Source organism: Dermacentor variabilis, chromosome 8, assembly GCF_050947875.1.
Source record: "Dermacentor variabilis isolate Ectoservices chromosome 8, ASM5094787v1, whole genome shotgun sequence".
In the NCBI taxonomy this organism is placed as follows: domain Eukaryota; kingdom Metazoa; phylum Arthropoda; class Arachnida; order Ixodida; family Ixodidae; genus Dermacentor; species Dermacentor variabilis.
This window is the reverse complement of record NC_134575.1, coordinates 86,785,801-86,802,736: the sequence shown is the minus strand read 5'-3', so window position 1 is coordinate 86,802,736 and position 16,936 is coordinate 86,785,801. Positions and strand designations below refer to the sequence as shown.

The window sequence follows — 16,936 nt, the reverse complement described above, 5'->3', positions numbered from 1 at the left end:
CGCTCAGGTGGCGAGGGTTTTTATAGGACCGAGTCAGCGCCGTGAAAATAATTAACGGATGAGGAGGGTGGTGCCTGCGTCTTTGAATGGTCCGCTTCCCCTTACTGCGCTTGCGACGGCAGGTAGAAAATCGCGGCGGAGTGCAACGGCAGCCTAAGAGTGCCGCTAAAAGGGATCTTCAGCAAACAAAAGTTGACATGGCGTTGTCCTTTACCTGACGAAAGGGATTCATAACGTTATAATGCCACACGAAGAGTTTCATGATACGAAAATAAATCTGTGCTATCCGGCAGGTGCGAATAGCCAGTGCCTGAGCGATCGGAAGGCAGCCATCTTCTATTCATTGCCGAATGGGGCACTCGCCGACTATTCAAGAAGAAAATCAGTCTTCTTCGCCATGTTAATGGATCTTTTACTCGTATACGTCACATTAGCGCGGTGAGTTTTAGCTATTTTTTTCACGTCGCGTTACAGACAGCTGATGTGCGCGCAACTCGAAAGGATTTTACCAGTGACAGAGGGCTGGTGAAAAAAAGGCGCCTTATTAGAAATAAGTATTTTTTACTTTGGTCTACTAAAGCATAATAAGTGTGGCACGTCATATCAGACGGGGAGGTATTGCGATTTTCGTGGCCTCCCATTACAGACACACGATAGGGGGGTGGCCCGAAGGTTTTTTTACCAATCCTGGAGGATTGACTGCAGACTCGGAATAGAAAAGTTTGTAATAGTTTCATGTTATAGCACCCTAGGTTCCTATCTAACCTGGAAAGTCAAGCCCGTGGCGTGATGTTCTCAATATCCAGTTTTTGTACTAGGCGTCCTGTATTATAATCTTGCCATCAAACTACTTCAATGGAGTTTATTTCATTATTTCTAGCAGAGTACTTTGACCAAATGATCAATTAAAAAGCCACGAAGCCGTTTGAAGCAAGAATAACGTACTTTAGGTAAATCCATGTTATGATTGGCAAGCTAGCTGAGCCACTCCGTTTGGAGCTACAGATGACCCTAGGGCAAGACTCCCCTCAAGTAATTATTGTGTGAACCTCTATCATTTGGTCCTTGGGCGGAAACATGTCGGCACCTGTCACGTTCCTGGCAAAATATCGCCTCATAGGCTTGTCCGCTGACACGTCGGTGCAGCTAAACGTGGAAAAGTTGGTGTAGTGACAGAAATTCATCTATGTATGGAGTCAAGTACGCGAGAACCTAGCTGCTGCAATCACCAGGCCGGCGTTCATCGCGTGTACTTTGTTGCCGCGCTTCATGGCGCGCGTGGACACTATGCATGCTTGGTTGGTAAGTCAATGTGACCATAGTTCAAAGAAACCGTGAGACTAAGAGCCTTAGTTGTGTGTAATCATCTAATATATTCCATCGTTCTGAATGTTGCACGTTTCTGTCAAGATTAGCTACCACATCTCTAGCTTGGCTAATTTCACATGTTGAAACATTTCCTGATGAGCATGCATTGTGCAATCGATAATAGCCGAGCAAGGAGGTGCAATTAAAATATATCTTGCTCCAACAGAGCGAGTTCTTGCGGCGCTTCGAATATTTCGAAAAGTGTTAGCCTCAGCTCGTTGGTTGCACATAGCACGATTCGTTTCCAGCAGAACGTGTTGACACGGACAGAAAAGGACGACGATACGCAATGGCCGCCATATTCATTACAAACAGTGTGTGTGAAACTGATGAAGGGCGCGGGTCTGTGTCCGCGTAATAATCTGAGTATATCAATCTCTGTGACTCGCACCGTGGGTGTTGCTGCAACATATTTTATCTTCTTTGAAACGTGTATATTCAGGGAAATTCAAACGTTCCTCGGACACCTCATGAACAGACAGAGAGCGGAAGTGTGGGCTTCGCAGAGCCTTTGGAACAACAACATCTACCATTGGGGCGTCATGAACATCCACCAAGTTTATCTGCAGTCACGGCCGGCGTTACTAAAGGAGGCATTGGAAGCTCTCAAGGTTCGTCGTATCACTTTCTATCCTTTTTATCTTTGAAAATAGCGGTACACGTTCAGAGTGCAGCTCAGAAGATTTTCCATGGTTCAGTGGTGACTAGAATTTGCGAGTTTGTCTGCCACTGAAATCATGCTATGTTTCTGTTCGAATGTAACAACAGATTCCTGTTTCCTTTTGCTACATGGACGCCAATGTGCTGTTCTATATTGTTCTCTTTAATGTATTAAGGATAAATATATATGGAGGAGGGAGGATAGTTTTCAATAGGAATCGCGTATATAAGGACATTTTTTTTTCGAAATTTCTGCGAGAAACGCAGCAGAGTAATAGTTTGTGCTTTGTGGCAATCTGCCTTTTCTTTCCAACACGGCATTGCGGGCATATATGACGTGCAATATTTTCCTCATTGCACACATTTGATTAGGAAGGAAGCGATCATAGACGTTCGTTGTCAAAAGGTTTAATTAGCCACTTGAGAGCGTTCAGATCGGGTATGTTTTAGTACTGAATTGCTATCCACGTTTCCGGATGCGGATTTATTGAAGGGTTAGTTAATTTGCCATAAACATCCGGCGAGCATGAAATTGTTTCTGCATCCGAACGGGGCTATTATCAATAAACAACGTCCGAATACATGCAACTAATCTAGCTAAAACAAAAATAACAAGGAAATTATTGTCAAGGACGTTAACAACACCATTGCTTTAAAAAATTCCTCTAGAAACCGGATCAGCATAATTTTCGACGTTTATCAGATTAGGATTGAATAAATATCACGAATGATTGTATTGTCAAAGTCGAAATGGGACATCTCTGAGGCGTGTACTCCAACTGGCTTCATTTGTCGTCCTTCCCTCTGAGCCCATACCTACATAACTAGTGAGAGAAGTGTACGTCTTGAAGTTTTATGGAAGGGCGGCCCATATGTGTGATTAAAGTTGACGTGAACAAGATTTATTAGGAGTGGCACGTAACCATTCCCACATACATAGTGACCCAAGTTAACAAGTATTGCTGAAAGGGTGAGCTCATGCATCATAGTCTTGCCTTGCATTAGTGCAACACAGTTATAGTATGAAGAAGGTCAGGTGACAGGATGATCCGGTCGCCTGTCATTTTCCTTCACACTCGAACTGAGTTTGTCTGGAGAAAAACAAGAATATGACCCCATCGGGCTTGCAAAAAGGTGAATCGAAGAACGGCACATGCCCAACGGCACATATCGAATGGCCGAAGGCTATATTGTACAGGCTTATTGGAACGCGGCACATACTATGTCTTGCTATACACACTAAGCCATGTTCGTCCGACAGTTCGTTGCGATCACGTTTTCCTCAGCACGGTAGCTCGATGCCGTTTGCATTGGCCCATGAACAGCCTAGTTACCCACAGTAGTGTGAATGAACCCAGCAAAATGATGCCGAGAATCGGTATAATATAATAGTGTAATATCAAGAGCTTAGTAGCACAACCCACCGCCTCGTTTCAAAGGGGACGCTCATAACATCCATGCATCCATTCATCCATCCGCAGCAGTGCCGGCGCCAGCCGGGTGGTGGAAAGAAACACAAGAGAGCCAGAAAGCTCGCCTTCCTTCACCCACGGTTGCGTGGTAATGAGGAAGTAAACGCTTCTTGCGGATTGTATCAATTCAAATTGCGCTACGTGTGCAAGCGCATGCTGCCCATGAAACCGTGGTGCGTTCAAGGCGTCCGTCGTACTTGCCAGTACTCAGCCACTCTGCTTAACAACTGGCTCGGTATGATTTGGGTGTTTTTATATGTGTGCGCGCGCTTTATATATTTATTATATTTAGATTCGAACTCGATGGATCTGTCGCATCTTCTCATCTGCTGCATCTAGCTATTCACATATTTACCGCAGATGGCGCGGTCTAACAATCTAGACGGATAAAGGTAGCGCTGTTTAATATGCGGTCCGTTTGCGTGGTTACGCGCCAGTGGCGATGTGCTGCACTTCAGTGATCCTCTTTGACGCCTTCTTTGGTATGTGCCATTGGTCATGTGCCGCCCTTTAATGAACCTTTTCAACGCCTACCTAGATATGCGCGGACTTTGCTGCGAAACCAACGGAAAACCCAGCGTGTCCAGAACGAAGCGCAAGAGACGAGCTTGGCTGCAGGACACTCCTCACACCTGACGCGTTTCCGCTATCCGCACACAAGTATCGCCATCGTATGTTAGCTCTGCCTGATCTTTTACCCCATGGCGCCCGTTTACGATCTAGGATACCGATGGGAACCGACCGTGCCATTCGCGTGGCTATAGAAGCGAGGAAGTATACCCACCTTCTATCTAGATAGCTGATCTATGCTACAGGAACGAGCCATTGCCGCTAAATGAAAAAAAAAATACTTTTTTTCTGGAACTATGGGGATTTGAGGTGGTAACCATACGTAGCAGTTTCACTGAAATGCCTCCCGGCTATCCTAGTGAAATTCTACAAGCAGGCATTAGTCCCCCACTGACGCTGCATCACTAAACTTTGTGCGCGGTGATGTTGTTCTTAGTGAGCATTGTTTTGCAAATCATCTTCAAGACTGGCATCACAATGAGATACAGTAAACGCGCGTCAGCTTTCGTACAACTATGAAAAAAATGTGTTTTTCATGGTGGTTAACACAGAGGAACAACATAACTGCGCCAAGAATGAAAGCAAATAAAGAAGAGAAAATCAGACATCCACCCAATCGTAGCAACGAACGCTACGAACGAGTAGATGTCTGATTTTCCCTTCCTTAATTACTTCTCTCCACCTTGCGGGTTTCCGCAGAAGTATTACATCAAGAAAGAAAGCAATAAGCTTCCATTGCACTAAATGCGTCTGAAAAATACCAATTACCATAGTAACGTAGGCGCAAAAATATGAAAATAGTGGTTATTCCAGTTAGCCCCGTGCTCGATCAAGACAGAAAGCTGCTCCAGTTCGTACGTTTATATTTTCGTGAACGAACAGCGCAAAGCAGACCACGCACAAGGATTCTAACAAGAGCACTGACCCATACCTGTTTTTTTCTACTGACTCTATTGGATTACATGTACAAAGTCACGTGATGCATGCCAGGTATCCAATGCGGATCAGGAATTCATGCCACTCATAAACTCTGCTTGTTTTTGATGCAAGGTAATGGAGGTTGCACTGCGACTTAATGATTAAGGAGTTTCTTCCAGGCGGTCTTACCTTACACGCATGTGATAATCACGCCGTAGAGGGCTGATTGTATCTTGAGACAGCCTTTTTCCAGCCTTCATTTCTATGAAAAGTTTGAAAGAGTGAATTCGTGACCAGAAAACCTTTGGCGCACGCATTGATTTTTCTTTTCGGGTTTCAAAATGAGTACTTCGTGCGATATATACATCTTTAACAAATTAAGTGTACTCAGAAACTGTAAAATGTACAGAAGGTGAAAAATCATAAGCGTCTATTTCAGGGTGGCTTGCGTCAAGTACCTGTTCGAGCACGTCATATGGTCACGTTAGGCTTAGGACGTTAACCTCGGGTGCTGCAGTGGCGTAAAGCTATTCCAAACTTTTCCAATACTCCAACCAGGCCTCCGCGATTCGTCAAAAAATTTTAGGGCCATCCTCACTTCGCCTGACTATCATGCAACGTCACGAAAACCGCGATAGCTCCTTATCTGATATGACGTGTACATATACTGATTATATATGTTTAGACCGAACTAAAGAAAACAAGTTGGAGGACCCTTAAGCGGCGCCTTTAAGATTGGAACGCGATAACATTGAAAGATTCCTGACTGCTTCTCACATTTCCCGGCAATTGTATCTTTTGTAGTCATAATGCTTACCTTTTGTAACATATAGCTTAACGCTATGCATGAAGGCGAGCTTTCTGGTAGAATCGCCGCGTCTTGCGAGGGCCGACCGCAAGGTAGTTAAAAGCTACGCTAAGAAAATTCCATGTTAAGTTTTGTGTTGTTTCGCACTCCTCTGAGAAGTCTGAGAAGGTTTAACATATAGGCATGCACTTTCATTGTTTTGTTTATGACATTGGTTTATGGGCATTCATTCTCCCAATCCTGAGGGATAACTTCGTCACTAATGTAAGGCAATATACCAGTAACATTAGTGACATAATGTTGTCGCAATATAACCCGCATACAGTGCATGTTATATACGAAGGCATGGTATACACATATACCTAAATACATACGGCAGCTCTCGCACACTAGACGCCGACGCCGTACGATGAACCAGATTTTCTGCTACAAGGGGCCCCTTACGCTATAGTGTTAAATTTATTTCTGATTTGACGCCTTTTCGTCATTAGCCCTGTGCTATTGGTCAAAAGTTTTCGGGCTGCACCTACTTAGCGTGTCGGTCAGGTGACGCCACAAACCGCGAAATCTCACAGCGTTGAAGTGACCTGCCCACTTTCAAGGTGCATTATTGTGCCCAACAAAATATTTTTTTTTTCCTGAATAGCCGGAGGCTGCTTCGTTCCGAATGGAGTAGGACACGACTGCACGCTGATCGCTCAGGCACTGGCTACTCGCACCTGCTGGAGAACATGGGTCTATTTTGTTATAATGAAACTTTCTGCGTGACCTTATAAAGTTTTTGATTCTTTTAGGCACGTTTAGACATCGCGCTGCCGATTCATCTCTTCTGAGTATTCGTCTTAGCGGCATTCTGAACCTTCCGTTGCACACCACCATGATTTTCGATGAGCAACCGCAAGCTAAGTAAAGCGAACCAGACCGATCGCAAACGTTGGAACCACGCTTTCTATCCGGTTATCTATTTTCACTGCGCAGGATCGGCCCCATCGAAACGCTCTCCACTTGCTTGTGTTCCTGGCCTTTTGTTAGCCAATTACACAGGAAAAAGTGCTAAATGTGAGCAGTGTTATTCAGGTGAATGCCTTAGACCTCTCTGTTTCAAGGTCGCGTTGTGAGGTACACAAAATATAAGGTGACCCAAGGAAGGCCAGAAGAGAAGCAAAGCATGTCCAGCAGTTTATGACATGTTATTTATAATTAGCAAAGTTCATGATGCATTAGTTGATGGATTAGTTGATATTGACTTACGCATGATTGCGCAGGATTGCGGAGGGGGGATAAACTGCATTAGGCTCGTTATAGGTGCATTAAGGGTGGTCAAGGTGGATTAAGTTTATGATGGAGGATAAGGGCGGATTAGTGTGGGTTAATGTCGAAAAAGGAGGAATCATGTGGATTATGGCAGATTAAGAAGATTAAGGTCAATTATAGTAGGCTTTGCAAGACTTACGACTTCGCGTCTCATAGGCAATAGCTGACGACACCTGGGGCTCTTTTGTTCTTAAAGAAGCGACCTACAAACGAAGAGACAGTTTGATTGGGCTCTTCAGACAGCGCTGCAGGTCTGTGCCCTATGCTTGCGTTGGCGGTTACGTATATTTGACGTCAGGAGATAGGAATAAAAATAAATTGTAATAGCTTAACGTTACATGGCGCCTGCTATTTCTTCTACATTATGTCCTCAGTGGTGAAGCTGAAAGACATAGCTTCGTCCTTTATTTCCAACCTTGCCTTTCATTTTTTACTACTGCCTTCCTTAAGGTTGTTTCAGCTCGGTGTTGCTTTATCAAACAGCTTCTAATCGCGAGAGAATCATACTCTATCGATAAATCATAGGTTAATTTTTTAGGTTTAGCATCGGATAATATTATGCGCACTAAGTGTAAGCCCTGGTTCAGGCATTGTCAGCCTAAATATTCGCAGGTGCGTGAGAGGCAATCTACCACCCACAAAAGCGCGTCACTATTTGCGGAGGGAGTCCGCTCCGTTCGTAAAGTGAATAGAGACCACTGCCTGTGTCTTCTTTCCTCTGTCTTCGTTTTACTTTATTCTGCTGGCTCCACACAAATTGTTTCAACTTGGTACTGATTTAGAAAAAAAAAGTGATCCACTTAAAGGGTCACTAGCCAAGCCACATGGGGATTTTCGGTTATACGCTTGAAGTTGTTACGTGTCATCTGGAAGCGTTCTGCCGCAAAACTTTTTCGAACTGCTTCATGAATGGCCGAGGTAGAAATATTCCAGTGCCGCGAACCAATGATTTCAGGAGGCGAGCGCAACTGCCAAGAGAGACGCTCTCTCCACTTGCCCCGTCTAGTCTCCGCAAGCGAAATTCTTTCCCTGCGTAATCCCGTAGGGCAGCTCGAAGATTGCGTGACGCATACGTCGTGGGCCCCGCCTTCATTTTTTCCCCTCGCTTTTGGGCAGCGCTTCGCGCTTCTGCTGACGGTGGCTCGCGCGAGCTATTGCGTTTGTTTCGTTTGGCATAGCGCGCGATTTTGCGCGGTGTGTACGAGAACACTTTGCTCGCGGAATAAGTTAGTGCTGCACGAATATTAAGGCAGGCATAAGCGAATAACAGAACATATTTCCACGCTGGAACACGGTAGAAAATAGAATAGTTTGGGTCATTGCGCGCGCGACTGCACGACGTGGGACGAAGAAGACAAAACGACAGCACATCTCTCTTGCTGCGGTGTGAATTAAAACAAGAAGCCGCCGATATTCGGTTGTTTTATTGTTTCTCTAAGCTTTAATTCCTGTATTCAAGCAAAAGATTACAGAAATAACAGGTGTTGCCTTGAATAAATCACGAGGTCGCATGTTTCTGCGAGCGACGTCACAGCACAAACACATGTACGTAGGCGCACTAGCACGTGTACGTCACCCTGCGGCTTGGAGCACAGTGGTCGCGAGGGGAAGGGCCAATAGCGTTTCGGTTTAAAATGTCAGATCTTTACGCTGCGCTAGCGAAGTAATATTTAGCAGACACGATCGTTAGCGTGCATTATATGGCCTGCGCTTGTCAGCTCAAAATGACCAGAACTGGTGAGGGGCCCTTTAAGAAGCATGACGTCGACCTGGCAGAGCAGCTGAAAGCGTCACTGTAGTCGTAAGGTGCTGTATTCCCCTTGGTAGGGTCGGCAGAGTGGTTGATAGGTCACATTTCCTACCGGCAATTTTAGGTATACAATTCGAGTCTAGGCTGCACGGATTTTCTTTTTCATCGCTCTAGTTTTGATATGGACTTCTGAAAACACTTCAGGATTACTTCGGTGAACATCTGAAAAGCTGGGTTACTGAGATTATACAATATATTGTTAAAAAAACGCAGCGTGCATTTCATGAAAAAGCGCATGGAGGACAACCTGCAACTTCAATACATCACCCTTTCTAATTAGTCTCATATCTCGCCAAAACGCCGATTTTACGGGTTTAAGAATGCGATTTACACACACGTTCACCACCTTTTAGGGTACAATTTTCCTTTGTGTGACGGGGAAAGCCAATTATCATGCTGAAAATGCTTGGTAAGTAGAATGTAGAACATGCAATGGATGTAAACAAAGGATTACTGTACCAAATAATAAGGAGACTCTGGCGCACCCTCCAGTGATCCGGAATTCCAAAACGTGCTAGTGGTTTGCTCGTGGCCTCACAACCATCACATACAAGCAAAATCTTGATTGAATCTTGATTAATGGCTCAGTGGCTGTGGCGTGTTTTTTGAGGCACGAGGTTGCGGGTTAAATAACTGGCAATGACGGCTGCATTTTGATAACGTGTAATGCGAAGAATTGGAAAAAAAAGAATTTGTGTACATCACTCTCGGTTAACTATGAAGGTAAGCTTTGGCTCCGAGGCTGCTTATTGAATAAATGGCAAAAGAAAAATTGTTATTCTCGCCACCCTCTCCACTAAGTTTGATTCAGTTTATTGAATTTCAAACGGAAAGCTGTAATGCAGTAATGGAAACAATCTGTGCTCGTGTTTACTCCATGAATATTGTTAGTAAACATTGTCGAGAATATGCAAATTTCAAAAACCCCCAGTTTGAAGTATAACTCGGTAACACAGCCTCAAAGGAGGATCCCACAATTCAATACATTGCACCCAATAACACATACAAAGTGAACAAAATTTCCGTAACACATGTCGCTGCGCAGTGAATCCTCAGTTCCCGAGTAGTAAATTTGCACAGTCAACTTAAACACTGTGAAACTTTTTTGTGCAATTCACAGCCGTATCAAATGGGATGTCTAGCAACGTGAACTCAAATGTGATCCTTGTCTAACAATGTTTGCGCATTTGTACGAGTGTCCGCACTCTTCATGAACATTTTGGTTGATTGAGTTATTATAAGTCACTTTCCACTCCAACATGCAACACTTTTCATTCAAATTTGTGAGATTGTTGTCTTTTAAAAACATTTCTTTCTTTAACCCGTATTTCTGTATTGAAATGGGACCTATACTCGAGCAAGCATTTTTCTTCTAGACAACCGCATGTGGTTGAAATTAATCCTGAAGATAATACTGCGGCTTGGCTTGCTCTGGCTGATCTTCGCACTTTGATCTAACCTAAGTTAAAATCTTTATCAACGCTGCCACTTGATGAGGAAATAGCATGTGTTTGGACATTGCAGCGCGAACATGTTAACGCAATCTGTCACATTCTCACCAGGAAGCAGCGGAATTCTCGCAGCCGTCACCGACAAAAAGAGTCGCCTCCTACACCTTTCTTGGTTTCTACACCCCTTTGCCTAGCGGCTGCGATTTGATGGGTCAGGAAGCAGCGTGAGTAGCTGTTCCGTAGTTATTAGTAACACTACTTTGAAATAAAAAGAAATTAATCCAGTGGACTGCTGAACCAAACTAAAAAGGTCGTGGGCTTCCACAAAAAAGACTCCGCATATTATAATATCTCAACTTGTTTTGGCAATCTCCTACTCATCTTGGGAGCTCGTACAGTAGATAGACCACCTCATAAAAATGTTAGTGTTCCAGAGATTGAACACCGTACCAGCTTGAACTTCATCTGCTACTTCGAATACTTCCTTCTAATGAAATAATGTGCGTCTCCATTGCCACTACTTTTTGCTGTAAGGCAGATGACAATTTTTCACATCGTGAATCTACCTCTGCTTTCTGGGCTCTCATAAACCTGATATGCGATGCAACACTGGTATGCATTCGCGCCAGAGTTCAGTTGGAGCTGTCATAATTGAGGATTGTGGCGCTCCAGCTCTTTTTTTATTCATTTTTAAGCTTACGATATTCTTTAGATCTGCATATTTTGAAGTCAGTTGCAGATCTTTGGCTAATCCTAATATATCTGTGAAAATTTTAGTAGTGAGACCTATTGTACAGCTTTTTTTCTGAAATACATTTATTGTGCGAATAGCAGACATTAAAAAAATAATCAACGCACGTGATCACATTGTCATCCTGATTCGTTGCATACACAGGTGAACCTGAAATTTCAAATACATGTATTTATGATACCTTCCTTGCACAGTTTATATATTTCGCTTGCACTGGTATGCGAGCAGTGGATTAGAAGGTGATGGATGGTCTTAGATGTGAGCACAAGACACGTTACACATATTTTTTTTCCGTGGCCTCTTACTGCTTCAAAATGAAACCCTTCCCATCATTTTTATCACAACGCCTCTATAAAAGTAGCTGCGTTTTTAATACTTAGGTCTCTGTACACCATTGCCTTGTAATAAAATACGCCCAAAAACTGATTACGCACAAGCTAGTTATAGTACGAATAGGAACAACCGTGGTACAATATAATTTACTGCTTTTTCACAGTAAATACAAAGACGTCGAGCTTACCGATACTCGGTTCTTTTTCAGAAATTTTTAAGGAAAAATCTCATTCTACGGTCGCGATTTTTTTCTGTAATATGTGGCACCTTACACGCCGGCCTTCTCAGAAAAAAAAATGACAGCTGGCGTTCGGCTATGCCACTCTAAGAGAGTTATGCTTAACAGATGGCAGCTATGGCACTTCTGGCATCTTCTGTACATAAAGCATGGCTTTCGAGAGTGGATTCCGGTATCCGTTGGGCTTGGGGGGGGTGGGGGGAATGTGCAATTGAAACTGTAAGAGCCCTATGAAAAAGCAAATTCGCACTTTTACAGCAAAACCAGGCAAGCAACATTGCCAAGTGTTATATTGAACTATGGTAATCACAAAATACGATGTTGCCAAATTTCTGTTAAATTACTTTAGCCCTAAGCAAACATTCTAATTTTTTACTGCATTTGCAGAAAGAAAAAAGAAACGCAGGCCTCTGTCTCTCGGCAGCCTGCCTCCTTCTTAGATATTTTATCTGCAGACGAAAAACAGCAGCTTTTTATCATGGGAATATATGTGAATCTGATCATTCTAGAATATGCTCTTCAGTGAAAAACCTTTCCGGCTAGAATAACTTCAAGAGTTTGCGAGAAAACACGAGGTCATAAGAGTGACGTAAGCACATCCAGTTCCGTCTATTGCGGTTTCTGAACAACAACGTGGTTCAGCCCCAAGAATTCTTGACTAGAGTCCTTTTGAGAGTTTTTTTTTGCAAGAAAATACCAGCATTAGTGGGGCGTGAAAGCGTAGAATTTGTTAACTTTACGCCCGAACGCCTTTACATTTAAATGCCTTGCTAGAGCCATCTGGCCGTGCTCTGATCAACTCACGAGACCACTCTGTTGATGTTTTCAGGTCTGTTTTTATGCCAGACGCAATCGTTGTGCTTGGACACATCTCGTTTCAAGAAAACAAAATTCCGTCTTTGCGCTGCGTCCTGCTTCCACCTAACATATACAAGATTCCTCCAGGTGTTCATGCAAAGATTACGCATGCGCACACTTTCGTGAGTATATGTTTTGCAATGTATATCATCAAAATTTCGGAAATTTAGGCTGTTACCCCCTCTCGGGGTCAGACAACAGGCACGCTGCGAACATAAGAGTGTTTTGGGCAATATTTCTGGTATTAAAAACCAGTGAAACCTATTGACTGAAGTAAACCGCAAGCGAGCTGGTCCTTTTTGCTGGCTCAACTAACCCACAGCAACCTATGTACTGAAAGGGAAGCAGGCGCCATACGCGACCTAACTTACAATATTGTGATGTTTATAATCTCGACCACCTTTCGTTTGGGTTATCGGGCTTGTTACGCGCAAGCGTTGTCTGTACAAAACTACACAAAATGCCGACATAGACTATAAATCATCATGCAAAAAGTTGTGAAAGTATAAGCTACAAAAGGAAAACTAACACACAAGAAAAAAAACATGTCGTCGAGAGCTACACAACAATGCATAACCACAGTAATGCTGCTCCCACTGTGGTCAACAAGTCCCATATATTATTCTATTTCGCATTTATAATTCTCGGCTGCATCCTTAATGAACACATTTTCCTATAAACGATGCTCGCTGCTTGTTCTGGATGGCACCGTACCTTGCACAGCACTTCCTGCAACTATTGTGTTGAGCCTACATTTACTATCAAGGGGCTGCTCTTCCGGTACCACTCTGGGATATGGATTGCTCCCCGCTTCTACGACGGCAGAGCCATCTCTTCCTCACAATGTTGCTGCTGATAAAACTTAGATGAGTAAAATCACTGACTAAAAAAACTCAGTGCCATTCCACTCTGTGAAGAAGGATGACCAGAGAAGCTGCGTGTGTGGGTCCCTTAATGGCCAAATGCACCTCCGCCACGCATCGGCTCGGCATTGCACTATCTCCGGGATCGGCGCAAGTATGGGGAATGCTTAGGGCTTGCTCCACCTCCGCCGCGGGTTGGGCCGGTATTCCGCTATTTCCGGGATCGGCCCACGTATGTGGAGTGCTTAACGCCTGCTTCACCTCCGCCACGGGTCGGCCGAGGCTTGCTTCACTTCCACCGCGGGTTCGGCCGGTATTGCACTATCTTCGGGATCGGCCAGGCATGGAGAGTGCTTAAAGCCTGATTCACCTCAGCCGCGGTCAGCCCGGCATTGCACTATCTTCGGGATCGGCCCATGTATGTTGGGTGTTTTTATTACTACGACAACGACCCGAAAATTTCTTTGGATGTTAGCAGTATACAGCTTCGCTGTAACAATTATTCTAGGTATATTCAGCCACTTGGTACTCGTATTACTTCCCTGTATTATCCCAGAATATGTGATTACTTAACGCGTGCGTAATGCTTTTCAGCAAAGTGGTAATTCACAGCATTATTCAGCCACGTCAGGGTTGATGGTACCAACGTGATGAACGACAACTACGGTTAAGTTGATCTTTAAGTCGCTGTTTTCGCAAATCTGCTTCACTAAATTTTGCACATCCAGAAAGCGTTTTGTTAGCATACCTAAAAAAATTAGTTTTTGTCCATGGACTCGCCATTTATCAGCACACTCTCAAGGAAAGTTAATTTCTCAACTGCATTAGCGTTACGTAAAGCAGCTATGGTGATTCTATAAATAACTAAATAGCAATTCTCACAGTAACAGTATGGTCACCTGGCACAATACTGATTGTTAAACCTACTGTCTATTTAAGCTATTTAAAATTTATAACAAATTTTCTGCCACGAAATCTTCCAAAAATATGCCACTTGCGTTTCCACCCGGTATTTAAATATGGACAGTGGATATTTATTTAGCCAAATCATTAGGCAAGTGTGACACAGAAGCCTACGTATTGGCAGCAGTGCGCTATTCGGCTTTCTGAACTTGGTAGCTGCGCTCTGGGGCTTGGGATGTTCAAGCTCGGAGGACGTCTTGTCTTTGTTGCATGCATCAAGGAATGGTTGTGTGGCCGTACACTCCTCTTTCAAGGGTTCCTATGACCAGTAAATATCGCACCTTGAGGAGATGCACTCAAGAGTAACCGAGCATAAAATGCCACTGAATGTCAAGTCTTCAGCAACATTTGTTGCTCGATGGCTTCATATAATTTCAAGCCTCCATCTTAAAATGAACTTCTTTCTTTTTTAGACTTGATGAGATCCACGTGTATGCGTGCTTAGGTGGTTTAGAATAGACAAAGTGTTGAGCCATGAAGCCCAAATACATTATGGACATATTTCTCCACATATTTACCAGCCTTCCATGGCAAACTTCCTCCTCGCAATAGTCTTAGCTTTTCTCTTTCGTTGGCCTTTGAGCAAGACACCTGCAATCTTCATACAACTCTTCCTATGGAGTGCGGCTTGAGCACGCTGTTTGCCATGCATAGCATGCTGGTTGCCGCGGAGTTTCCACTTTTTCACCAGCTGTGATGAGAAATGAGACTCTCCTGTCTTCTAAGTATTGCATTTGAACAAGCTAACTCTGGTTCTATTCAAGTATATACAGAATTCGAACTAACATTGACAATCTCTATGATGCACCGAAAAGCACGTGGCCTCTAGTCGTGTGTAATGTTATTTTTGGTGAATCTCTGAAACTCTGAGAAGTCAAAAGCAACTTTAATGCGAGAGCTTTGGATGATAAAAGAGAGAGAAATGATTTTTTATATATTTCTAGCTCTTCTGAGGAAAGAGCTCTGCCGAATTGTATGAAGCCATGACAAATTTCATGAAAGTCAAGTAATTTTGGCGTGACGTTTGAAGCACTTCTTGTGCTCGTTTGGCATGTAATTTGCAGGACATATTCTTGAATAAATCAAGCATTTCCGTAGCAACCTAAGAAAATATATAAATGTTCTTGGGTTGCCGTTGAGTGGAATAACCGGAACCTTTATATTTCGGTACCATATCGTTGATCGGGTGTTCTTGCATTCATGGCTACATGAGCGAAACCCACCTCAGAGACAATCGACGATCATGCGCTTAGCATTGAATCGATACAGGGACACAGCGCAGTGCCAACGTCCTAACGAGTTATGTTTGTGGCATGTAGTGCAGAGGGATTGTTCTTTCGCGCGTCTCTAAGAACATTCCACACCAGCTGGCGCCGCCGCCACGACGGCTGCGCTTGGCTTCCGAGGTGCGTGGCGCACAATGCGTGCGGGCGCTGAGAAACGCGTCGTGCGGCAACAGGGCTCCTCCGTCGCGCTTCGTTCGGGGCACGCTGCACCATCTAGTGATCCTGCCTAGACGTCTATGCGTAGCCTCCAAAACGAGAAACGTGATTGCACCGGTATCTGCGAACGCTGAGCCCCATACTTCGCTTGATGAGCACTCAGTGGCATATACTCTTCAGTCCATATTGGCGACATGCTTATTTAAGAGTGGCACCCACCTACTGCATTCATGGTGCCGCTCGCCAAAGTGTTGACCTGGAAGGCGTTCATCGGAAAGTGGCACATACAGAGTACATTTGTGGCGCAGCCTGGTCATGCGTCGGGTTGGTGTCCTTGAGAAACACATGTGACGTGGGTTCCAGTGCTCTCAACATCAGGTAATTTCAACGGATGAAGACTAAGTTGGTGTCCTAAGCAATAGGCATATGCCTACTGGCCCATACTGCGTGACCCAAATTGTATAAAAGAGGCTCACTGAACACCAGCACAGACGTAGTGGCACATGCTCCGTGCTCCAAATCGGCGTAAGGGAGTTTCATCGAATAGTGATATCTACCCATTTATCACCCGCCATGTCGGCATGAAAAAGGTTGGTTGAAGAACGGCCCGCATGTACACACTGACACATACTGTGCGACTGAACTTGGTGCCATGGTTGGTTCCAATTCCTTTTCTCCAAGCACAGCAACCCGATGAACACCACAATGCACGCCACGATGCACACAATGGACCACTGACTACCCGGTGACCACGGAAGGCAGGAAAGTAATTAGATGTAAACATACATCGATACAGAAAGCATGCATACGAATATATATATATATATGACACCGTGAAATTCCCTTAGGTGGTACCTTAAAAATTTTTTAAGGGAATAGCTTACCATATCCTCATAAATCTGGCAGTTGCCCGAAGCAACCTTTTTACTCTTTCCCTGAAACCTGTCCCTATCCTCTCCTTTGTTATACGCACTAACCACACTAGTTCTGTTGTCCAGTTTGCTAAATACTGTTACATCGTGTATGCTCTCCCAGCTGATTCCCACATAATGCAAAAAAAACCGGTTCATACGTCTTTGGTACACTAAAAACTTGGCATAGACATATACTAAACAAC

The 16,936-nt window shown here is 44.0% G+C and overlaps 1 protein-coding gene across 1 annotated transcript in view; it reads left to right on the top strand.

Moving 5' to 3' along the window:
* The window catches only part of LOC142591468 (uncharacterized), a 34,588-nt gene extending 18,031 nt beyond the window's left edge, over positions 1 to 16,557 (top strand). The window contains exons 2-5 of the mRNA XM_075703795.1: positions 1,811 to 1,979; positions 10,483 to 10,595; positions 12,523 to 12,673; positions 16,501 to 16,557. Of these exons, the coding sequence (XP_075559910.1) occupies positions 1,811 to 1,979; positions 10,483 to 10,595; positions 12,523 to 12,673; positions 16,501 to 16,557 (490 nt within the window). The remainder of the gene's footprint in view (positions 1 to 1,810; positions 1,980 to 10,482; positions 10,596 to 12,522; positions 12,674 to 16,500) is intronic.
* Positions 16,558 to 16,936: the final 379 nt, after the last annotated feature.